Source organism: Choloepus didactylus, chromosome 21 (assembly GCF_015220235.1).
Source record: "Choloepus didactylus isolate mChoDid1 chromosome 21, mChoDid1.pri, whole genome shotgun sequence".
NCBI classification, from domain to species: Eukaryota; Metazoa; Chordata; class Mammalia; order Pilosa; family Megalonychidae; genus Choloepus; species Choloepus didactylus.
This window is the reverse complement of record NC_051327.1, coordinates 31,221,711-31,247,828: the sequence shown is the minus strand read 5'-3', so window position 1 is coordinate 31,247,828 and position 26,118 is coordinate 31,221,711. Positions and strand designations below refer to the sequence as shown.

At 52.6% G+C, this 26,118-nt stretch overlaps 1 protein-coding gene across 1 annotated transcript in view; it reads right to left on the bottom strand.

Annotated features, from left to right (window-relative positions):
• Nucleotides 1–26,118, bottom strand: part of MGRN1 (mahogunin ring finger 1) — a 74,611-nt gene that overhangs the window by 38,192 nt on the left and 10,301 nt on the right. Inside the window, 5 exon segments of the mRNA XM_037814109.1 lie at nt 2,523–2,640; nt 5,147–5,293; nt 5,952–6,025; nt 6,028–6,042; nt 8,611–8,729. Coding sequence (XP_037670037.1) covers nt 2,523–2,640; nt 5,147–5,293; nt 5,952–6,025; nt 6,028–6,042; nt 8,611–8,729 — 473 coding nt within the window.

Below are 26,118 nucleotides of genomic sequence, written 5' to 3'. Positions count from 1 at the left end.
CACCTGCCAGAATCCCTGCCATGCCTTCAGCAAGTGACAGCACCCAGCTAGGAAGTAATGACAACGGCCTTTTGTTTTCCATAGAGCTTGATTTTTGGTGCCTTCTACTTAGGGCAAGGTGCAGCAGGCTTTTCATCTACAGAAATGACTGATAAAGTGTGGAGAGTGACTGCTTAGTGGGTGCAGGGTTTCCTTCAATGTTCTGGAAGTAGAGAGTGGAGGCGGTTGCATGACCTTTACCTGCTGGTAAATTTCCTGTTATGTGTACACTGCTACCACAACAACAAAAAATTAGGGAAACTGTTGATTCAAAGAAGAAAGCATCAGTCCAGGAGACAGCGGGATAAGGCAAAGATGAGGAAGGGGATCCTGGGATGACAATACTGGAGAGGTGCCGAGCGGCTGCCCCTGAACAAGGACTAGTGGAGGAGACAGGCCACGGGGATCTGGGTTCCCTGATGCTCTGAGGGTGGAGAGGCGGTCCCCTTACGTGGCTCGTGAGGCTGCTGTACAAGCCAAGTGTGCTCCCAGGACAAGCGAATTCACCGGAGTCCAGAACCCAACTGTTGGCCTGATTCGGCATATCTGCAAGGAACCAGTGATCTGCTTCCGGCCCAAATGCCAAGGGCCAGAACCACAACTGAGGCCACTCAGCCACTCCGCCGAGCTGCGAGGGACAGTGCCAGCCCAGACCTGCCCGCACGGCATGACGGGAGGTGGAACAGGTGTCTCCCCAGCCCCCTCCTGCCCTCCCTCTCCTTCAGGGTGCTGCCCTAACCCTGCCACAGCACCTGCCCTCCCCCCGCCTCATTCCCAAGCTCGCAGACCACAGGTGTCCCACTGAGTGTCTGGGCTGGAGTCTGCACGCAGGGGCTTGGAACCTTCCATGGGGGCTGTGGGGAGTCCACGGTGCCTGCGTGCGGGGTCCCAGGGACCGGCTGTTCAGCTCTTCCTTTGACCACCCCTCCTTCTTTCAAAACACCTATTTTTCACACTTAAGCAGTTTGGACAGAGCTTCTGGTGCCAGCAGAGCCCAGGCCAGCAAGACGCACATGGCTGAGAGCACCTCCCAGGGCCTGGTCTCACTGTCTCCACACCCTCAATGCCAGGAACTCCCTGGCCAATTCCTACCCCCGACCTGCTCTGCGGCCTTCACTCTCGCCTTATGTCATTTCAATAACGTAACACATGAGCACCGCCTTTTAAAATGCTATATGATTTAGCTAAGTGGAGGAGGCCAGACACAGAGGGCCACAGGTTGTCCGGTTCCATTTATGTGGTATGTCCAGAAAAGCCAAAGCCACAGAGACAGAGAGCAGGAGAGGGTGCCAGGGGGAGGGGAAGGAGGGGAGTGACTGCAGGGGGCACGGGACACAGAGCTGGGAGGGCAGGGATGTTCCAAAACTGAACTGTGGGGATGGCTGCACAACTCATAAGTATACTAAAAATCCTAAAATTCACTGAACTGTATACTTAAAATGGGTGACTTTCATGGTTTGTAAATTATACCTCAATAAATTGCTAAAAAAAAAACTAAGTTCAGAAGTATATACAGCTTTGATATACTGTGTGTATGTCTGTGTGTCTATATGTGTCTGTGTCTAGTGTCTGTGTGTGTGACTGTGTGTGTGCTTCTCTGTATCTGTGTCCATCTCTGTGTGTGTTTGTGCGTGTGTGTATCTCTATTATGTGTCTGTGTCTCTATGTTGTCTGTGTCTGTGTGTGTCTATATGTGTCTGTCTGTGTCTAGTGTCTGTGTGTGACTGTGTGTTTCTGTGTCCATCTGTGTGTGTGTTCATCTCTGTGTTTGTGAGTGTGTATCTCTATTATGTGTCTGTGTCTCTGTGCTGTCTGTGTCTAGTGTGTCTGTGTGTGTGTCTGTGTGTGTCCGTGTGTCTGTATGTGTGTGTAACTGTCTTCCAAACGAACCTATGCAGAGATAACGAGGCCTTCAGCTTGACAAATCTCTCTTCTGGTCTTTTCCTCACGTTTATAAACCAACATATCACCTACAGGAATGGCTTGTGCATTTTTCCTGTTACCTGAGTGAAATAAACACTGCATCTGTTTTACAAGTTCCACCTCCCCAGTATCCCACATGCCAGGAGGGCACCCCCCATCAGCACACACCCATCTCTTTGCCTTGCTCCAGGCTGCGTGGGCCTCGTGATGTAAACGCACCACGGTTTAAGTGACCCCCTCTTGGTGGGCAGGAAGGCTGTTTCCAACTGTTTGCCATTACAAAGCTGTGATGAACATCCTTCGTGCACGTGTAACGCAGCGTCCGTAGCTAAGAACTGCTGGATTGAAGGGTGCCCGCCCTCCGGAATCAGAGCCCACCAGGCTGCTGCCCTGTGGCCCCTCTGCAGGGGAACCCTTCCCTGCCCCTAAAGTCCCATCTCAATGTTTTCCATTGACGCTCTCGGGCTCAGCCAGCACTCAGGTGCTCATACCTGCCTCGGAGGGGGTTGGTTCAGCAACGGGGGCAAGGGGAGAGCAGGGGTGCAGTGCGAGGGAAATACCTCATCGTCCTTCCACTCTGAGAAGTTGATTTTGAAGGAGGGCAGGGAGAACTGCTGGTTCACCCCTCGCTTATAGTGGACAGTCTCGGACTGCAGCGAGGGGCTCCTGGGGCTGTACCTGGAGGGGCAGCAGAGGGGAAAGGAGGTGAAACTGCTGCAGGAACTCACTCCTCTGAGTCCTCCCCTTCATGCTCACCAGTCCCCCAAGACCCCCCAATGGCATGGAGCCCCCGACAGTGAGGGTTGGCAGCTGCTTCTCTTTCAGGGACCCAGGAGAAGCCTCTGGCCTGCAGCTCCCATGCCTGAGTCCCCAGCTCCTCTCGGCTGGGGAGTGGCAGGCCAGCCTCGGGGGGCCCCTCCAAGCCGCCACGGCCTCCCACCTGCCCAGGCTGCGATCCTTCCGGAGCCCATGGCTGCCCAACACCTCTGTGACCTTCCCAGACTGGGCCTCCACCTCTCCACTTGGTTGATACAGCTTGTCTACTTTTTTGAACGAACATGGTAGAAAATTCAAAAGGTACACAGTGTTCATGGTGCAAAGTGTCCACCCCCCACCTTGCCCCCAGCCACTGGCTTCTAGAAGGGGCCTATGAATCACTCCTGGGAGAGCCGCCGGGGGAATATTTCCTTTTTTACACACAATTAGCAGCCTACCTACACCCCGCTCTCCACACTGTCCTTTTCACACACTGACACACTCTGACGCCTTCCCTGATAGTCATGGTCTCTGAACAACCACGCGGGCCTCCACCCCAGCTGCAGAGCTTGGCTCTGATTCGGTCAGTCCCACTGGGGGACATGGAAGGGATCACCAGGATCTTGCACACACCCTTTGCCCACGTCCTCTGCCCCATCCCTGCTCATTGTCCCCTGGAGCCTCTCTGGGTCTCCTGGACAAAGGACACTCTTGCAAGAGCCGTGGCACATTTTGTGTGAGAGGCTGGTGGTAGAAAAACAGGGTGCTTTTGTCCTCAGGGCTGCGGCAGGTCCACCCTGGCACCCAGGGGCAGAAGGCCCTGCCCCTCCTCCAGAGACCCCGCAGGGACTGGGCAGGGACCAGCGTGGGGGGCGGGGGGGCAAGGCACAGCTTGGACCCTGCACTCATGCAGACCTGGGCTTTCCTCCAGTAAGCCAGGGGACCCTGGGCCTGGCCAGTTTCCTCTCTGAGCCTCGGTTTCCTTGTCAGGAAGCAGGAGAGGAAGTTGGGGAAGGGGTGAGAGAGTCACCTGACCTGAGGTGCAAATGGAAAGTTTCCAGGCTGGCTGCAGTACGGTGCCTCCTGGAGCCACTCCTGCCTCTCTCTGTGCCAGTGGCTTCTGTGCTAACACCACTCATGTCCAGCCAACCGGGAGGGTGGGGGGACCCATGAATGCATGCGGCTGCCCCTGCAGCTGCCTGCTGCTCAGCTCAGGAAGGAAAGGGACTGCAGCACTTCTCCTGCCACCCACCCCTGAGCAAGGAGTCCTGGAAAGGCAGAGCCCCAGCCATGGGTGCAATGAAGCAGCCTACAGGGTGCCCGACGCCCAGGCGTGCCGGACCATCTTCTCTGTGTTCCAAACTCTTATGGGCAGTCAGAGCCCTCTCCAAAAGTATATCTTACACAGGAGCCCAGGGCCTGACACAGAGGCAGCGCTGCCTAGGTTGGGGGGGTATGAGGGGTGTGGGGCCCCTCATCTACCTCCCAGACCCAGCTCCTCCCCTGGGACAGCATGCAAGCCATGCTCCAGGTGGGCAGCATCCCAGCACCTGCTGTCAGGCATGTCCCCCTCCCTCCTGGCTGGGACCAGAGCCCGCGAACACTCCGAAGGACAACATCAGGCTTGCAGAGTCACCCTGGAAAGAGCCAGTGTGGCACCACAGTGTGGCTGGCCTCAGCGAGGGCTGGAAACCAGGGAAAAGACACCAAATCAGGGTGTGTCTGGTATTTGCAGCCCCTGGGTTGTGGTCCCCTCCAGGGGGCATGGGCAGGGGCAGATACTTTTCCCTCCAAATCCTGTCCTTCTGTAGCCTGGAATCCTTTGTTTATAAGAACACACTCATGAATTACTTGTGTAATTAAAACAGGAATCTAGTGCTTGGGTCAACAAAAAGCCTTCAGAAGGAAAAGTAGAAAATGAGACTATTCCTCTCCTGAGTGCCAGCCGGCAGCCCTGTGGAACATTCCAGCAGCGCCTGCTCTGCCCCCACAGTGGCAAGTTCTGACTGAGTGCGGATTAGGCTCCTATTAGGGGCACTCATTACGTGGAAAGAGCTGTGCCCGGAGGGTGGCTCTCGACGCCCACGCCAAGCCACCCAGAGGGGACAGGGCTGGGCCGGGACTCAGAACCTGGAGTGGTTCTGTCCAGCGCGGGAAGACACACCCTTCTGCTGCCCCTAAAGGCCACGCCAGGCAGAGCCGAGCCTTGGAGACCAGGGGCAGCTCCCCCAGGCTCGTGCTGAGGTTGCAGACTCCTATCTTTTTTGGCCAGTAGGAGCTTTATTTCACATCACACTGTCTTCCAAGGCTCAATAGACAGAAGCAGCGCCACTCGGGGCCCAGGCCACCCCCCACCCCCCACTGCCACGGGAGCCCCAAGGTGCCCTCCCTGGCCTGGGTCAGGACCCTGGCGCCCGTGGGAACTCACAGGGCCATGCCATTCAGGAACTCCTCCACCGCCTGGCAGTAGATGGTGATGGCCACCCGGGTGTCGGCATCGAAGGTGAACTCCAGGCTGTAGAGGACCCGGGGCTTCTCGCTGTCCTCCGAGGGGCTGTCGGCGTCGTCCTTGTACCTGCCCGAGGGAGGCAGGGGAGGGGCGTCAGCGGGCGAGGGCCGCTGTGCAGCGTGCACTGTCCGTCCACGGGCCCTGGGAGCTGCTGCTCGCACACACCCCACTTCCCCAGCAAATGTGAATCTCTGTTTTCCATTTGGACGAGGCCCAAACAGCCCAAAGCTCTCCTTTCCTTTCTTCCCGCCCGTGGAAAAGGGAAAAGAATGCTCTTGGTCTGGAGATGGCCCCAGCCGCCTCAAGCCTTCGGGTCTAAAGCAGCGTCTCAACCTTGGCCAGAGGATTCTTTGCTGTGGAGCCTCCTACACCTTGTAGGATGCTTGGCAGCCGCCCTGGCCTTGACCCCAGATGCCAGCAGCACCCCTCACCCTGGTTCTGACAACAGCAACGTCTCCAGACGTTGCCCCTTGTCCCCTGGGAGCACAGTCACCCCAGGTGAGAACCGTGGGTTAAAGGATCCGGCTCCATCCTGCTCCCCCACTGCCCTCCTGTCCCCAAGCATCCAGCTGGAGCCCCTGACTCCACTGAGGGGGCAGAGACAGGGTAGCCCTACCCAGGCTGCCTCTGCCCAGGAACTGGGCCTTCCGTGCGGCCTGGTGCACCCCCAGAGCCCCTGGCATCGCAGAGCCCCGGGCCCAGGCCACCCTGAGGCTGGAGTTACCTTACGAGCCGCAGGGAGTCCTTCCGGATGTTCACCAGGCTCCGCAGCGTCTTCACCGGCTCGTGGGGGGGCGGGGAGTGACGTAAGGAAACTAGGAGGGAAAAACCCAAAGCTGTCCCAGGTGCCTCCAGGAAGGGGCAGGGGACAGAGAACAGGGACCCTCAGACAACTGTCCCAATGCGAACAGGACATCTGGGTTCTCCGAGAGTGAGGCACGGTGCTAAATGCTGTGTCATCATCACTCTCCTTTTACATCGGAGGAAGGCACAGGCAACCGGGCATCGTGTGTGGGAAAGCCAGGACTCGAACCACCCTGATGGATTCTGGAACCCTCAATCACAGCCACTCGCAATACCCCAATTCCACAAGGGACCCTCAGCGACCCTCCCTGGCTCCAAGGATCCCCTGGTGCAGGCAGTTTAAGCTTGGGGTTCTCGAGCTACGCTCTCAGTGGTGGGCCTGGCTGCAGCTGCTGCCCTGAACGAGGCGGTGCCCTCCGACAATAACTGTCAGGAGAGATGCGGGAGCCGGGCCCTGGGCAGGAGCTGGGGCCACAAAGAGTGGGAGATGGGGTCCTTGTTCTTATTCTCGCAGACGCCTCAACTCGTGGGGTTCCTGCTGGACCCCAGCTGGGAAGAGGCAGGACTCTGGGCCCAGCCCGCCGGTGCCAATCCATTTAGCAGATAAAGATTTCATGCCAACAGGCTGTTCTGAGGCTAAACCAGCCTGGAAACCCTTGACCCACAGGGACCCCTCCAGGCCCCCCTCCAGGCCCAGAATTCTGCAGCCTGAGGGACACGGAGTCCGTCTCCTACACAGAGGACCTTCCGCCTGCCCCTCACCAACACCGGGACCACCGTTTCAAAATATGAAACCAAACCTCTGGGTGGCAAAGAACTTAACCTCACCCGAGGAGGGACCTGGCCTTCACCCTGAGCTCCTGAGAGGTGCTCTCTAGGCCCCCGGAACATCCTGCCTGAGGAGAGAGAGGGTCTTTGTTTGCCGGGATGGGCAGGGCCTTGGACCCTGGCAGAAAGTAACCAGGTGGTTTCGGGTGGGGGCTCCAGGTCACCTGGTATCAGCAAAGCCACTGGAGACTGAGGTCAGAGCCTGCGTGGTGGAGCCCCAGTAAAAGGGGACCCCGAGGCGGGCTTCCCTGGTCGGCAGAGCTCCGTATGTGGCCAAGAATCAATTCCAGGAAAGATGTGCTGTCCTGACTCCACGGGGAGAGGACAATGGAAGGCTCGTGTCTGGAACCCTCCTGGATTCCACCCCATGCACCTCTTCCCGTGGCTGACTATAACCTGTGTCCTTTCGCTGTCATAAACCGTAACCGTGAGCATAACTGCTTTCAACAAGCTCTAGGAGTCTTGTAGTAAATTTTACTGAACCTGAGGAGCTCTTGGGGACTCCTGAACCTGCAACTGGTGTAAGAAGTGAGGGTGGTCTTATGGAGGACTTTGGACCCTGTTCGGCATTTTCCCCTCCATGGAGCTCCCCTCTTTCCTGGTGATCCTGCCCAGGCCCGGCCCCCCACCCCTGATCCAGACATGTACTTGCCCTGCCAACCCCAGCCTCTTCGCACGTGCACACTCCACAGGGCCTCCGAGTTAACACAACCCCATGCAGGACACCCCCTTCCACTCTTCTCCTGGCTCTCCCACCTCGGCCAGTGGCTCCAAGGCACCGCAGCCCTCCCCGGGCCCTGGCCTCTCCTCTCCGCACACACAACCTCCACAGCACACCCCGAATCTGGATGCTCCTCCCTGCAGCCTCTCCCACACTGGCCAAGCCTCCATCACCTCTTGTGCGTTCACTGCAAGGGCCCATTTGGACATCCTGTTCCCACACTCACCCCACGATGGTCCAGGCCCTCCTACTTCCTCCTCTGCTCTCACCCGGGGGCTTTGCTCCAGCCCGCAGAGCCCTGCGGCTGGCCCCTGCCCACCTCTCAGGCCCACTTCCCACCACAGCCCCTCGCATGGACCGCTCCGGTCCCCCGCCTTCCTGCTCCTCTCCATGAGCCAGGCCTGCTCCTGTCTCTGCACTCCTCCTGACCATCTGCACAGCTGGCACCTTCTGCCAGTCAGGTCTCAGCTCCCCACCGAAGGCCCCCCCCGTCCCCCTCTCTCATACTTCCCCGTCTGTCTTCCTGCAGCTCCCCTTCATGCAATGCTTTCCTCCCTGTGGTCGGCATCCCCAAGGGGGATGGACGAGTGCCAGGCATAGAGCAGGCACCAGGTGCCCTTGCAGGGGCCCCTCCCTGATGGCCAGGATGGTGCCGTCCAAGCCCGTCCACCAGCCTTTGCCCTCCTCCTGCCCATCATGGCTCCTGCCCACCGTTCCACTGGGATGAGGAGGTTCTTGGCCTGGAATCAAATCTACAAAGCTCACACAGCTCCTCCCACACCCCACAGCGCCTGGAGGCGCTGGATTTAATACAGGCTGCTTTGTCCCTCAGGGACCTGGCCCCGGCCATTGTGCCTTTCGGGGGACGGCACCCAGCATCCCCCAGTCCACAACATTTACCCACTGCACAGACCCCTGGGAGGAGGCACTCGTCTGGCTGGGTGACGGTCCCTGCCTGTCCTCGCGGCTGGACATGTCCCAGCTGGAGCAGGGACTGCCACAGTGACCCAGCCGCACCTGCTAGACTCACCTGCACCGGGCGGTTGCCCAGGAAGTTCAGGTCCATGTTCTCTCCGAAGAGGTAACCTTCAGGGTGGGGGGTGTCAAACTTCTCGCCTCCCATGAAAAAGTGTGAGGCAAAGTAGTTTCCTGTTTCAGAGAGAAAACACGACTGTCGATGACAAGGCTCAGTGCAGCCTGGTGGGAGCCCGAAGCCAGCCTCCGCCTCAGGAGAAGTCAGCTCGGGCCAGGCCCTCCGGTGGACCTCTGCTCTGGCCAGGCGCCTCGGCTCTTCCGGCAATCCTGCCGGCCTCCGTGAACCGGCCCCTCTGCTGCACCCCTGGACCCCAGGTCACAGCTGCTCCTCCGTCAGCCCCCAGCTCCAACACCCCTACCCCGGGAAGCCTCCCTGACCCCCAGACCAGGGCAGCTCCTCCCACCCCAAATCCATCTCTGCACCCGCCACAGTTCAGAACTCCCCGCGCACCGGGGCTGTGACTGCACTGGGGGAGTCTTCCTCTGTGAGGCCTGGGGCCACACCTGCTTTCCCCTAGGCCCCCCGGCAGACACTGGGAACGGAATCAGTATTTCTTGCATAAGTAAAAGGATGAACTGCACCAGACTCCAGTCAGATCCAAACAAGTGAGCTCTCAGCCTCACTGGGGAAGACGCAGGGGGTGCCGGCTCTCCCCACTTCCAGGTCCGAGGCGTCACCTCTCTCCCCCGTTTCTGTCTGGCAGAGAAGGTGGCCCAGGCGACCTCGGGGCCCTGTGGAATTCTGTGAACACCGTGATGTGCAAACCCCAGCTTCATGCGTGGCACGGGCTTCTGGTCACCAGAGCCCAGGTGGGTCCTTATGGGCCCCCCGTGGGGACTGGCCTCTCAGAACCACTGTGGCGGCCTCTGTGGGGCCACGTCCCTTTCTGAGAACTGCAGCCCAAGGCAACCAGGGGGCACGGTCATGTCTGCAGCAGCCTGGGTGGCAAGGCCAGCAGTTCCCCTGGGCAAGGGCCCGAGCCAGGGTCCAGCTGGAGCCCGGCCCGACTGCTCTTGATGGCAGGGAACAGAAGCCGGGGCAGTGGGCAGGGGCCGGACCAACCCCAGCCCTAAGCCCCGCAGAGAAAGAGCCACGGAGAGCCAAGCAGGGGAAAGGTAATAAAGCGGCAACCAATTAAATAAACTATGGCACCCTGATTGTATGGTATACTACAGCTGCTAAACTTGGATGCGCTGATAGGGAAGAGTCACAAAATAGTTGTCAGCAAAAAAACAAATGGCTGTCTTCCCAGACCCCATTTTGGGGTAAAGGCACAAGCTCAGGTGTGATACAAGCTGTACGCGCATGAAGGAAAGCTGGGAAGGAAACGCAGCTGGGGCGGCAGGTAGATGCAGTGGGGACAAAAGACCAAACGTTCTATTCTGCAGGGAACCTGCACTCGTGCGGTTTTTAAGCTGGTAAAAATAAAGAGTGGAGGCACAGCCACTGTGGAAGACAATTCAGAAGTTCCTCAAAAAGTCAACAATAGATTTACCATATGACCCGCAATCCCACTTCTAGGCGCACACATTAGAGAACTGAAAGCAGGGGCTCAGACAGAGGCTTGGACGCCAGCGTTCACAGCAGCCCTCTCCCCAAAGCCAGGAGAGGGACACCAGCCAGCGTCCGGCCACAGGGGAAACGACAATGGAATATGATCCAGCTGTAAGAATAAATGAAGGGCTGATCCCTGGGACAAGGACGAACCCTGGAGACATCATGTTGAGTGAAATAAGCCAGACACAAAAGGGCAAATATTGTATTGCTCCACTTATATGGAATATCCAGAATAGGCAAACTAACAGAAACAGGAAATAGATTAGGGGTTAACAGGGGCTGAGGGAGGGAGGAATGGGGAGATATTGCTTAATGGGGGCAGACCTTCTGTTTGGGGTGGTGAAAAAACTCAGATAGTGGTAATGGTTGCACAACTTTGTGAATGTCACTGAATTGTACACTCAAAAATGGATAAAATGGCCATTTTTATGTTATACATTTTTTTACCACAATAAAAAATAATAGTGGAAATAAAGGGTGTGCTGGTTTGGATGTACCATGTCCCCGAAAATGCCATGTTTTTTGATGCAATCTTGTGGGGGCAGATGTATTAGTGTTGATTAGGTTGGAATCCTTTGATTGAGTGTTTCCATGGAGATGTGACTCAATCAACTGTGGGCGAGACCTTGACTAGATAATTTCCATGGAGATGTTACCCCACCTGTCGAGGGTGGGTCTGAATTGAATCACTGGAGTCCTATAAAAGTGCTCACAGACAGAAGGAGGTGCTAGAGCCAAGAGCGACACTTTGAAGAACGCACAGGAGCTGAGGGAGGAGCTAGAACAGAGCCCGGGACGAGCAGACACCAGCCACGGGCCTTCCCAGCTGACAGCGGTTTTCTGCACGCCACTGGCCTTTCTTCGATGAAGGTACACTTGTGTTGATGCCTTCATTTGGACATTTTCATGGCCTTCAGACTGTAACTTTGAAATCAAATAAACCCTCTTTATAAAAGCCAACCCATTTCTGGTATTTTGCATCATGATAGCATTAGCAAACCGGAACAGAGGGGAACACAAAGATGCCCTCCAAATCACACTGATTTATGCACTGACCCCAGTGCGCTGAAAGCATGGTGCATGTTAACACGCAAAGACTTCGCACAACGCCAGGGGCCAGTGGGCGGATGGCTTCCAGGCTGCGGCAGGGGTAGTCCCGGGACCACACTACTGGCCGGCTGGGCCCAGCCACCCCACCCAGCCCACCAAGGGTGATCCACGCTCACTAACTCAGCACCAGTGGCCTGGCCACCAGGCACACTGAGCATCCAACGGAGGCGGGAAGGAGAGACCGCTGGGGGTGGCCGAGCAGGTCTGAATGTCTGGGCCACCCTTAGTGGTGACTGGGCCCCTGACTTTCCTGGCTCAGAGACAGACTGCAGCGTGAGCCAGAAACAGGCTGGGCAGCCCTGCTGCTGGAGGGCAGGCTCGGGACAGGGCAGAAGAGGGCCTGGGAGCCAGGCTGCCCCTGCGCACCTTTCCAGGCGGATGTGCCCGGGACCCCAAGAACCTGAGGTGGGAGACAGGTCCCTGGGCCGGAAGCCACCCTCTCTGACCTCCTCCTGGGGCCATTCACGACCAACCGCTCTGTACCTCCCAAGGCCCCAGTTTCCTCTCTAGAGGCAGAAAGCGGCCCTAGTGGCTCACACCTCCTGGGGGGGGGGGGGCACGTCTCCGAGGGGCCTCCTCTCACCGTGGCCAGGCTGACCTTGTGGAAACAACCGAGCCGCCTTCCCAGGGCTCTGGGGGCAGCCAGCTGCCAGGCTGTGAGGACATTTGAGCAGCCGCCTGGAGAGGGCCACATGGTGAGCACCAAGGTCTCCCACCTCGGAGGTGAGCTCAGCCCGGTGAGGGAGCATCCTGGGGTGAATTCTCCGGCCACAGCCAAGTTTAGGAGACAGCAGCCTCCTCAAGAGAGAGCCTGAGCCAGAACCACCCTGCAAGCTCCCAAATTCCTGACCCACAACTATGTGAGACAGTAAGCATTTATCCTTACTTTAAGCTGCTAACTTTGCAGTAACTTGTTACGGAGCACAAGCTAAACACCTCAGTGGGCTTCTGAAACCCAGGCTGGGTGGCTCCCGGCTTTCTCCTCTCCAGGCTCCTGATCCTAACACATTTCAACAGCCCCACCCGTCAAAGCCACGCGTCTCCTGCCTGCAGCACTGCAATCTGCCCGGCTGGTCCCCACACTTCCTTCCTTTGTGCCCCCAAAGTCTGTTCTCCACATCTCACTGCTCTAAACTTCCAGGGGCTTCCCACACTCCTCCCCACGGCCCGCCAGGCCCTGTAAAACGTGACCCTGCCAACCCTTTGCGCCTGCTGTTTCTTCCCTTAGCAAGAGCCTTCCCAAAAGCTGCTCCTGGAGCCTTCTCCCCACGTTACCTTCTCAGCGAGGGCTTATCCGACCACTCCTGTGAACAGGTGCCACCCCCTGCCCGCCTGCTGAACCTCCCCATCCTCTTCTCTGCCCTCTTCTTCCCCACAGCACTTTCCATGACCTACATATAGCTGGTGCCAAAGCGGTACTGCGGTTTCCAGCTTTAATAACTTCAGCGGTGTAACTGCGTGAGCTAAAATCACTGGATTAAGAGGTATAGGTGACTGCTACTTCTTTTTGCTTTCTACAATGAATGCATTTTACTACTGAAACGAGAAAAATTATTTTTAAAAGCTTTGAGACCTGGGGAAAGGATGTCTGTTGCAGCAGTGGTGGTGATGTCAAAACCTCATCACTGGAACCACGTTCTGGAAATGACTGGTGATGGCTGCCAGGACTCTGTGATCATACTAAAAACCATGAATTAAACTGTATAATATGTGAATTATATCTCAATAATGCTGTTATTTTTAAGAAAACTGGATGGACTGGACTCGGGCAAGATGGCAGCATAGAGAGGAGTGGAAGCTAAGTAGTCCCCCTGGAACAACTACAAAAAACCAGAAACAACTAGTAAATAATCCAGAATAACTGCGGGGGGACAAACGAGACCATCCATTCATCATACACCAACCTGAATTGGGAGGAATGCCCGAGAACACAGCATAAAATCTGTAAGTAAAACCTGCGGAACCAGGTTGGGAGATCCCCTCCCCAATAGCCCGAGCTGCGGAGCTGCGTGGTGCCAGAGAGAAGCTCTCTCCCAGCAAGCGAATACAGCTCAGCTGAGCTCCAACTGGGGTTTTAAGCAGCGAGTGTGAACTGCTCACTACAGGTACGCAGCCCCAAAAAACAGACAGAGGCTTTGGGTGACGACTGACCTGGGAGAGCAGGAGGGTTGCCTTGGACTCGATCTGAAGGGGACTAGCTGTTTCTTTTTTGGCTCAGTGGAGAAAGCCCCAGTCATTTTTAGTTTCCAGGGCTGTGACTCTGGGAAGGGTGGAGACACCACAAGCAGAGCGAGACCATTGAAATGCTAATGACCTCCACCTGGGGGCTCTGTCTTCTCTAGGAGGAAAGGGGTGGGGCCCTTTCCATTCAGAACCAGACCCCAGAGCCTGGGGGAACACGGCCATACCGCCTCACACCAGTCAAGAATTATAGGCGGACAGGCGTCACCTGCTGGGCAGAAAAGCACAGTGACCCGAGGCATCAAAGGGTGGAGCAATTTTCTAAGACACACCCGCAGGGAAACCAGATACTGAATATTTCTTCCCTCTGGGACCTGAGCCTGTTCTGGTCTGGGAAAACCTGATTTGGATAACCAAGGAAACCATGACTAGACAACAGAAAATTACAACCTACATTAAGAAAAACAGAGTTATGGCCCAGTCAAAGGAACAAACGTACACTTCATCTGAGATACAAGAATTTAAACAACTAATGCTAAATCAATTCAAAAAGTTTAGAGAAGATATTGCAAAAGAGATAAAGGCTGTAAAGGAAGCACTGGACATGTATACAGCAGAAATCAAAAGTTCAAAAAACCTACTAGTAGAAACTATGGAAATGAAAGGCACAACACAAGAGATGAAAGACACAATGGAAACATACAACAGCAGATCTCAAGAGGCAGAAGAAAACACTCAGGAACTGGAGAACAAAATACCTGAAAGCCTACACGCAAAGGAGCAGATGGAGAAAAGAATGAAAAAATATGAGCAATGTCTCCGGGAACTCAAGGATGAAACAAAGTACAATAATGTACGTATCATTAGTGTCCCAGAAGGAGAAGAGAAGGGAAAGGGGGCAGAAGCAATAATAGAGGAAATAATTAATGAAAATTTCCCATCTCTTATGAAAGGCATAAAATTACAGATCCAAGAAGCGCAGCATACTCCAAACAGAAGAGATATGAATAGGCCTATGCCAAGACACTTAATAATCAGATTATCAAATGTCAAAGACAAAGAGAGAATCCTGAAAGCAGCAAGAGAAAAGCAATCCATTACATACAAAGGAAGCTTAATAAGACTATGTGCGGATCTCTCAGCAGAAACCATGGAGGCAAGAAGGAAGTGGTGTGATATATTTAAGATACTGAAAGAGAAAAACCACCAACCAAGAATCCTGTATCCAGCAAAGCTGTCCTTCAAATATGACGGAGAGCTCAAAATATTTTCTGACAAACAGACAATGAGAGACTTTGTGAACAAGACACCTGCCCCACAGGAAATACTAAAGGGAGCACTACAGGGTCATAGAAGACAGGAGTGTGTGGTTTGGAACACAATTTTGGGAGATGGTAGCACAACAATGTAAGTACACTGAACAAAGGTAACTATGAATATGGTTGAGAGAGGAAGGTGGGGAGCATGTGAGACACCACAAGAAAGGAGGAAAGATAACGACTGGGACTGTGTAACTTCGTGAAATCTAGAGTATTCAACAATTGTGATAAAATGTACAAATATGTTCTTTTACGAGGCAGAGCAAGCAAATGTCAACCTTGCAAGGTGTTAAAAATGGGGAGGCATTGGGGGAGGGATGCAATCAGCATAAACTAGAGACTGTAACTAATAGAATCATTGTATTATGCTTCCTTTAATGTAACAAAGGTGATATACCAAGGTGAATGCAGATAAGAGGGGGGGATAGGGGAGGCATGTCAGACACTTGACATTGGTGGTATTGTCTGATTCTTTATTCTACTTTGATTTAAGGTTATTTTTCCTTTTGCTGCTTCCTAGCTGTCATTTTTTTGTTTCCTCTTTCTTTTGCCTCTCTACCTTCTTTGACTCTCCCTCCTGCCTTGTGGAAGAAATGTAGATGCTCTTATATAGATAGTGGTGAAGGTGGTGAACACATAAATGTATGACCATGCAGAAAACCATCGATTATTTACTTGGGATGGAATGTATGGTGAGTGAACAAAACCATATTAAAAAAAATGGGTTGATGGCAAAACCTTGAGGGCAATATACTGAGTGAAATAAGCCAGACACATTAGGACAATTATTGCAGGGTCTCACTGATAGGAACTAATTATAATATGTAAACTCATAGACATGAAGTATAAGGTACCAAGATATAGGACGAGGCTTAAGAATGGGGAGTGGTTGCTTAGTATGAGCAGAATGTTCAATTAGGATGAACTTAAATGTGTGGAAATGAACAGGGGTGTTGGTAGCAAGATGTGAGAATAACTAACAGCACCGAATGGTGTGTGAATGAGGTGGAAAGGGGAAGCTCAGAGTCATATATGTCACCAGAAGGAAAGTTGGTCAAAAGATGGAAATGTATAAAACTGAATCCTATGGTGGGCAATGTCCGTGATCAATTGTACAAATACTAGAAATCACTTCATGAACCAGAACAAATGTATGACAATACAATTAGAAGTTAATAATAGAGGGGCATATAGGGAAGAACTATATACCTATTACAAACTATATACTACAGTTAGTAGTATTTCAACATTTTTTCATAAACCGTAACAAACGTACTATATCAATACTAGGAGTCAACAATTGAGGGGGGTTGGTTAGGGATAGGGGAAGTTTAGAGTTTCCTTTTCTTTTTTTCTTTTTTCATCTTTCACTTTATTTCTTGTCTGGAGTAATGAAAAGTTTCTAAAAATTGAACAAAAATTAAGTGTGATGGATGCACAGCTGTATGAGGGTACCCAGGGGCAAGTGATTGTACACTTTGGATCTTTGGATAATTGTATGGTATCTGAACAATCTCAATAAAAATGAAAAAAAAAAAAAAAAAAAAAAAAAAAAAAAATCCACCCATTTAATGATGATATACATTTCCAATGTACTTTTTTAGTATTTACGTTTATTACTTACAAAAATTGTAACATCTATTTTGTTAGGATCAGCTGGGTATTTGTAGTGGCCACTCAAACCAAAAGAAAAATTCTCATGTAGAGCTTTGATTATAATTTCAGTTTATGTTTATACAATCAATCCTTGTTGGCGGTAGCTATATCCTATAAAATCACCAGAAACACTGAATTAGCAAATACTGGACCACTGCTCCTTGGGGAAGTACAGGGTTATGCCCCTGCAAACCTGTGGTCACAACATTTTCATCAGTCGATCAACAAACAGCCTTGTTTTATATGTTTCTGTTGAGAAACACCTTCTTAATATGTATCGCCGATATTGAACTCACGGCCGACAGCACCAGTAACTCATGAGTGAACTAACCTAATCTAACACGTATTTTCTCCTTAAGGTACACCACAGCCTCTGGTGCGTCAACATGATGCTTAGATGCCACTTTAAACAGAGAAACCATCAACAAAAATGAGAAAATGTGGCACTAAATGTACCACAAAAATAGCACTTGTTTAGCAGTATGAAAAACCTCAGCTGGGAATGTGTGCAACAGGGGACTCAAAAGTTTTCACCATACATCTGCGGTGCAATGCACTGCAAGTACTGATTTTATGTTTACCAATGAATTTTAGCAAGTAGGTGAATTCGCAAATACAGACTGCAAATAACGAGATTCAGCTGTGTTTCTAATGGTCGCCCAAACTAGAAGAACAATTCTCCCTTAGAGCTTCTAGATACGTGAAATTCAAAAAAAAAAAAATTAATCTCAATTTATATACATATTTTAGCCACAGAGACATGTTGGTCAGTAAAAGACCTTTCAAGCATTAAAAAACAAAAAAACAAACTAAAACTGGAACCAACGTATACATTTGTCGATAAGGAAATGAATAAACATACTGCAGCACATTCACAAGACGTAACAACCACCACCCAACAGCTAAAGGTCGTGAGCCAGGTCTCTGAGTCTCACCACACGGCAGGTGCAAAGCAACTCAGGGAAAGCAAGTGTTCTAGTTCACTAATGCCGCCAGAATGCAAAACACCAGAGATGGATTGGCTTTTATAAAAGGGGTTTATTTGGTTACACAGTTACAGTCTTAAGGCCATAAAGTGTCCAAGATAACACATCAGCAATCCGGCACCTTCACTGGACGATGGCCAATGGTGTCCAGAAAACCTCTGTTAGCTGGGAAGGCACGTGGCTGGTGTCTACTCCAGAGTTCTGGTTTCAGAATGGCTTTCTCCCAGGATGTTCCTCTCTAGGCTGCAGTTCCTCAAAAATGTCACTCTTAGTTGCACTTGGGGTATTTGTCCTCTCTCAGCTTCTCCGGAGCAAGAGTCTGCTTTCAACGGTCGTCTTCAAACTGTCTCTCATCTGCAGCTCCTGTGCTTTCTTCAAAGTGTCCCTCTTGGCTGTAGCGCCTCTTCAAAACATCACTCACAGCTGCACTGAGTTCCTTCTGCTTTTCAGCCCATTTATATGGCTCCACTGATCAAGGCCTACCCTGAATGGGTGAGGCCATGCCTCCCTGGAAATCTCTCATCAGAGTTATCACCTATAGTAGGGTGGGGCGCATTTCCATGCAAATCTTATCAGCACCAAAACGTCTGCCCCACAAGACTGCATCAAAGAATATGGCTTTTGGGGGACATAATACATTCAAACTGGCACAGCAAGTGATTGGAGAACACCATGAGATGGTGCTCAGGATGAGGACGTGAAGACGCATCCTGAAGCAGTCCCACAGGCATCCACGGAAGATGCACATAAAGAAAAGGGCAAAACTTGGAAGGGAAGGAAATGCACGAGGCCCAGGATGAGGCAGGAGAGAGCGGCAGGGCCTGGGGAAGGGCTCAGGAAGATACCGTTCCTTAAGGGGTATTTGTGTGCTGTGTATTTATGTGTGCACATGAGAGTATGGCGTGTATTTGTGTGTGCATTTATGTGTATAGGGTGTATTTGTGTGCTATATGTGTGTGCACATGACTATATGGGTATGTCTGTGTGTACTTCGTGCATTTATGTGTGAAAGGCATATTTGTGTGTTGTGTGCATGTGTGCATACGTGTGTACGTGTGCACTTTAGGACCAAGAGAAGCGGGCAGAGCTATGGAAGGTTGTAGGGGGGAAGGGGAGAAAAGAGAGAGAAAAGGAGATTGAGGGGGAGAAGAAAAGTAGGAAAACATATTGATGAAAAGGAAACCGAGATCATAACTAGCATTTTTTGGGTCCCACTCCGTGCCCACTGCAGGGCAGGCCTTACTTAGCCTCATTCTCCCGCTGGACCCAGAGAGTGCCCCCATTTCCCAGGTGGGAATCTGAGCTCAGAGATGGGGCCAGGGCTCAAACCTGCACACTCCAGAGCCCACTGTCTTTCTAGATCCCCACCCTGGCCCCCCACCACACAACGGGGACGGGGGACAGCAGCCAGCCCTGAGAGTGCGGCTGTTCACACAATGAGCCATGTGCACAGACCTTCCCAGTCAGAATGGCTGAAACTGACAGATGCCACTGGGGCCGAATGGGGCCTGGAAATCCCAGCTGCGTGGCTGGGACCCCAGAGCCTCCGAGCCTCCAAGGGGCGTCCTCAGACAGCAAGGGCTAAACACAAATTCATCTCCCCGAAGACGCGATGCTGTGTGGAATAAGCCAGGCACAAACGGACAAGTCCTGTGTGATTCTACTCAGATGAAGTATCTAGAATAAGCAAATTCATGGGGACAGGAAGTAGATTAGAAAGTAGACGAAGAAGTGCAGAGCTCCTCTGGGTGACAGAAAAGTTTCGATAATGGATCCTGGTGATGGCAGCCATTGTAAATATAATTAATTCACATTGTGACTAATGTAAACGTAAATTAACCTTGTAAATGTAACTAATGCCACTGAACTGTACACTTAAAAATGGCTAAAGCGGCAAATTTTATATTGTCACCACAGTTTTTCAAAAATATAATAAAAAATAATATAATGATTCTCTGCACGATTTTTTGGTAAACGTACAGCTTCTCTAATAAAACATTATCCAGCTGACAGAGAAAACCAACACCGAGTCCCTCTCTGCCCCTGCCCTCGTGCGGAGGCCCCCGGCTGGGCCTTCCCTCCACTCTGCCCCGGACCGAGCCCTATCCGAGGCGACGAGGCGGCGAATGCAGCGGAAACAAAGGCTGCGGCAGCTGCTCCTGCACACGGAGGACACGCATGTCTATCCTCTCAAGGATCAGAGGGGCTGGGAGAGTGCCGGCCCGTCTCGGGGGCCACCGGCAGACCCGACTGCTGGGTTCCTTCCGTCTGGTCCACTCCACCGTGAAACGTCTGGGGCCCACACGCGCACAGCGATCATCACGTACGACAGAAAAATGGAGACATTCTAAGTCCCTTCAATAAAACCAACCCTGCTGTGAAAGAGGGAGCCCCGTGGCCATGGAACATTCTCCAAAGGGCAGAAGTAAAAGCCAAGACCAGGTTAGGAGGGAGAGCACGGATGCGTTCACATTAAAAAGAGCCCTACCCTCTCTCTCTGACTGAGCCAACTTGGCGGGTGAAATCACTGCCCTCCCCGCTACGTGGGATCAGACACCCAGGGGAGTGAATCTCCCTGGCAATGTGGAATATGACTCCTGGGGAGGAATCTAGACCCGGCATCGTGGGATGGAGAACATCTTCTTGACCAAAAGGGGGATGTGAAAGGAAATGAAATAAGCTTCAGTGGCAGAGAGATTCCAAAAGGAGCCGAGAGGTCACTCTGGTGGACACTCTTATGCACACTTTAGACAACCCTTTTTAGGTTCTAAAGAATTGGGGTAGCTGGTGGTGGATACCTGAGACTATCAAACTACAACCCAGAACCCATGAATCTCGAAGACAAGTGTATAAAAATGTAGCTTATGAGCGGTGACAATGTGATTGGGAAAGCCATAAGGACCACACTCCACTTTGTCTAGTTTATGGATGGATGAGTAGAAAAATGGGGGAAGGAAACAAACAAACAAACAAACAAAGGTACCCAGTGTTCTTTTTTACTTTAATTGCTCTTTTTCACTTTAATTATTATTCTCGTTACTTTTGTATGTGTTGTAATGAAGGTGTCAGGGATTGATTTAGGTGATGAATGTACAACTATGTAATGGTACTGTGAACAACTGAATGTACGATTTATTTTATATGACTGCGTGGTATGTGAATACATCTCAATACAATGACTATTAAAAAAAAAAAAAAAAAAGAGCCCTATCGGTCAAAGCGGATCAAGACCCTAAATATAAGTGCTAAAACGACAAGACTCTTAGAAGAAGGCGGGGGGGGGGGGTCTTCAGGACCCTGTATTAGGCAAATGATAATTAGACTTTACAAGAAAATCATAAGCAACAAAAGAAACAATAGACTTCATCAAAATTAAAAACTCGTGCATCAAAGGACATGATCAAGAAAATGAAAAGACGACCTACAGAATGGGAGAAAATAGTTGCAAATCATACATCTGATAAAGTTTCATAATCCAGATGATATAAAGAACTGAAACTGAACAAGGAAAACAACAATCCAATTGAAAAATGGGCTCAGCATCTGAAAACAGACATTTCTCCAAGAAGAAATGGCCAATAAGCACAAGATAATAATATAGTCATGATAATAAGATAATAACAATAAGCACAATAAGATGCTCGCCACCAGTCACTAGGGAAATGCAAGTCAAAACCACAGTGAGAGACACCGCACACCCAGCAGGACGGCTACTTTCCTAAAATAACCAGGGACGGAGGACGCAGAGGAACGGAACCCTCGTGCCCTGCTGGTGCGAACACCGGGGGGGCAGCCGCTGTGGCCGGCAGCCCGGCAGTCCCTCGGGAGGTTGAACACAGAGCTACCGCGGGACCGGCACTCCCAGGGCTCCACAGGCACCTGCACGCCAGCGTCCATCGCAGCCGTCACCGTGGCCAAAAGGTGGAGACGGTCCCGCTGCCCCTCGTGGCTGGAAGGATAAACACGACGCGGTTCATCCATGTAACAGAATATAAAGGAATGAAGTTCTAGCACACGTGACCACGCGGACGAGCCTTGAAGACGCTGTGGTGAATGACGTAAGCCAGACACAAAAGCACAAAGCTGTCATTCTGCTTATACGAAATAATTAGAATAAACAAATTCACAGAGGCAGAGAGCAGATTAGAGGAGGAGCAAGGAGTTCTCACTCAGTGGGGAGAGAATTTCTGTTTGCGGTGATGAAACAGCTTTGATGACGGATGTGGTGATGGCTGCGCAGTATCATGAATAAAATCAATGCTACTGAATGCTACATTTAAAAATGGTTAAAATGGGAAATCTTGTGTTGCATGTGTTATCACAATCAAAATTTTTAATTGGAAAAGAAAGAAAGAAAAAAGAGCAATGTGTGAATAAAAGGGTCTGGAAGGTTCCACACCAAACTGCGGTCAGGGGACCCTCTGAGGAGTGTGGGGGAGGGGACGGGAGGAGTAAATGGGGACCCCGAAGCTCTCCCTCAATACAGCTGTGCGGCTTGAACCTTTCAGAACTTTGTACTCACTGAGTTTGTGTTTAGACCACTGGGCCAGAGGTTCCCCGCTTGAACCCTTAAAAAGCATTTGCACCCAAACCCACCTACTTCTGAGACACCCCAGGCCAGACGCAGAGCCCCCCAGCCCCGAGGCTGCCCAGTCCGGCGGCCCCACCAGGAGGGCCTCCCACTTCCCGGCTCCAGACGGAGGGCCTCCTTCCCCTCGGAGCCCAGGTGCGGCCTCCCCGCCCTCCCGGGGACCAGCTCCCCACCGACTCCTCCATCTCGGCTCAACCACCGTTTCCCCTGGTTCACTGCCCGGTCCTGCCCCCACCCCCGGCCCCCAGGACTCCACCTGTGGTTCTACATCCTGGTGACACCTCTCGGCTGCACACAGTGGGTGCTCGATAAACACTTGTGGAACGAATGAGCCCCGCAAGGTGGGCGACACCGTTACTGCTGTTTACTGTTGAGGGAACTGAGGCACGGGCAGGTCACATAGCCGCTGGAGCCCCACGGCCAGGGAGGAGGTGCCTTCATCTAACGGCGCCTCTCTCTGCCTTCCCACCCACGCAGACACAGGCTCCTAAGGGCACCCAGCACGCCACAGCCTGAGGAGCACACTCTGCCCTGGAGCCTGGCGCCGCACATGGGTGCCACCACTGGCCTTCATGGATCCCGCCCAGCGAGAAGGTGGCCCCAAGGGCCAGGGACGGCTCAGGGATCCCACTCGCTGACAATCCTCCAATTCCGCCAGAAAACAGCAGGTCCCAGTTCTCAGGTTCATCAACCCAGGGGGCCCAACTGAGGAGAACAGGGTGGTGCTTGGGGAGGCCTTTCCAGGGCCCAGGATGGGCACATCAGGACGGGGACCAGGGTCGGAGGCCAGGGCCCGCGGCCCGTTCCCAGGAAGAGGGGCAGAGGGGAGCACCGGCGGAGGGCCTCGCCACCGCCCACCCGGCCCCTCCTCTCTCCAGCTGGGTGCCACCCTGAGCCTGTTTCCTCTTAGTGACATGGGACGTGAGGTTGCCGGGAGGAGTCGGGGAAAGTAAACACTGGCTGGTACCTGGAGACAAGACGACAAACCCTGACCCTGGGGGCCCCGGGGATCAACAGAGACAACGGCACAAAGGTCCCTGCTGGAAGTTAAGGCTAGTTCCCTAACTCCCCATCCATGCAAACCCCAGTTGACTCATGGAATAAAAAGCTCCCATCTCCCGGCATGGAGAGGGAGACAACAAGCCCAGAACAATGAGGCACTTGGACCAGGCAAAGAATAGTTCCCCAAGTTTCTTTAAGTTGTAGCTGCCCCTTCTGCGAGGCGGTCCTCCTCCCCAGCCACACACCCTCCTTTCTGGAAACACGTCCACCACCCAGGGGGCGGGCCCGGCTGCCACCACAGGACGTGACTCCCACTCCCCCCCCAACAGCTGAGTGGCCGGGGTGGACACATGGCCACAGGACGGCCTGCTGGAACAGGTCCTTGAACTCAGCGGCCCCCAGCGGGTGGCTGGTGAGCAGTGCTGTGGACAGACAGGAGGAGGTGCAGACAGACAGAGGGAGGTATGGAGGCCAGGGTGCAACAGGGGCTGCTGGGTCCCAGTGGCCTTACATGCCACCCTTGGGTTCCAGAGTCTTCCCTGGAACCTTCCAACAAATTCCACTTGGCTAAGCTGGTTTCCATAAAAGCCATACAGACCCCTGATTTCTAAAGAACCCCAAATGTAATAATAATAATTAACAAAATGTTTAGTAAAGAGCTCCTGCAAATCAATAAGAAAAAAGAGAGACAACCCAATTTAAAAAAAAACGTGCAAAAGGTACTTCACAAACGGAGGGAGAGAAATGAATGGCCAATTTACATACAAGAAGGTTCTTAACCTCATTTGTCAGCAGGGAAATGTAAATGAAAACCACAAAGAGCTATCCGCCAAATGGCTAAAATTAAAAACAAATACCTGACCTTACCTAGCCTTACTGAGAATCTTCAGCAAACACAAGTCTGTACTCTGGTAGCACAAGTGCACATTTGCACAACCCTCAGGAAAACTGCCCGTAAAACCTACTGAAGCTGACCACACGCCCACACGAGGGGTACGGGCACCACAATGACGCAAGGAAATCGGACTCACGCGCACCGAAGACAGACACGAGAACGCCCAGGGCAGCCCGGGGGGGAGGTGACCCCAAGGCCCGGCCACGGCACAGACAGGTGACGAGTGGCACGTGTGAACCCTGTGCGAGCCTCTCCTTCACCGCGTGTGGAGTCAGAGAAGCCAGATTCCAGGGAACGTCGTGTTCCAGCGACATCAAGTTCAAGACCAGGTGCGGCTCCCCGGGGCTGGGAGGGCAGAGGCACTGGCTGCTCTGCTTCCTCACCACGTCCCGGGGTCCCTCTCAGTACAGCTGTGTCAGACTTAGTTTCATATATTAAATACACACACACACACACACACATTTATATGCATATTTAAGCACTGAACTGAATCCAAGTCCCTCTTTCTTTTGAGTCCCCAAAAAGCCACCTGGGAGCCTGGTCCGCAGGGGTATTATAACGAAGGACCGTTCCCTGCGGCAGGAGACGTGGTTAAAGGGCAGCTTCGGTTACTGGAACTTGGACCCCCAGCGGGGCCAGCGCGAGCTTCTTCGCACCAGGACCAGCCCCAGGCCCGCCGCCGTGGGCACCAGACCAAGCGCGCTGCAGAAAGCACTGTGGGAACCGTGACCCTCCACCTCGGCCTCAGGTCTTATTTTAGAGATACAGGTGGACACAGACATTCTATTGCCAAAACCAAAACCAAAATCAAAGTGTCCCAAAGTCGGAGTCATCCCTCAAATTTGCTCCATGAGGAGCAAATCAACCCTACTCATCTTACAGGCCCTGCCCTGTCTCCCACCGCCTGACCCAGACCGCCCGCCCGCACACACCACGTGTCCGTATACACCAACGGTACGCACTGCCCGCCCCAGGTCCACCACCTGCCCCGTACGCACGGCCCGCCCCAGGTACACGACCTGCCCCGTACGCACTGCCCGCCCCATGTACACCACCTGCCCATATGTACCGCCTGACACTACCCCACACTGCTGGCTTCTCAGCAAACAGCAGGGGTGGCACATGGGCCTCGCTCCTCCTATGACCTCCTTCCTGGTGGGACGGTCACCCCTCCCAGGCGCAGGAAGTGGCTGAGCTGGTCCTCCTCAAGCTGGGAGATGCTGGGCAGACCCTGGGCAGGTGGCAGAATCGGCCACACTTACCTACTGAGCACGAAGCCAGGATGGGGATGGGGATGGGGACGGCGATGATACAGAGGCAGGAGGGGATGACTGTAGGTGACCACAAAGGGAAACAGGCCCTGGAAATGCCCAATGGAATGCAATCCAGGAAAGCCTCAGCCTGGATGGTCAGGCAGGTGGGCAGCTCAGTGCCCACAGGGTCCTCCAGGAAGGGTGCGAGGGTTCCCAAGAAGCTTCCAGATGAGTGAAAGGCAGACAGCTCTGCTGGACAGATGGGGGCCTGGGCTTGGTCCCGCCAGGCCTCTCCCCTTCACACCTGCCAGCTCATGCAGACTCGCCAAATCAGAACCCAAAGGGACTCGGAAAACCAGGGTTAACTCGCTGGGTTTCAGCTGGGGAAACTGAGGCCCCAAAAGAGCAAGGCCACAGAGTGAGTTACTGGCAGAACTGGGGCCAGAACTCGTTCTACCACATCTGTCTGCAGGCTGAGAGCCCTGGAGGCCAAGGATCCCACCCCATGTCTTCAATCTGCACGTCAGCTAGGACTGGTTTTTCCTTCACATTCACTCAACTATGTAACTCCAGCCTTTTATACAATGCTAAACTGGTCAACCTGCACGGCCATCTCTGTGGAACGGTACAGTGTAAATAAGGTAACGGCTACCCCAACTCACAAGGACGAAAACACACAGGCACATTCCCCCACACTTTTTATTTTTACTTTAGAAATGGTTTTATTTCATGTGCAAATAGTTAACCAATGCTGTACCCATCCATAAAGTCTGATTTCAAAGAATAACAGGAGTTTTTAAAAAGAAAATGCAACAGATTTTAAAAGGCACTGGGGTTCCTCTGCTTCTACATTAGTGCCACACTGGAAAAATAAAGCTCGTTCCACCAGGAATCTCAATTCCAAGTTAGTGGAAATTAATAGAGTTTAGTGCCATTTCAGGAAAACATTATT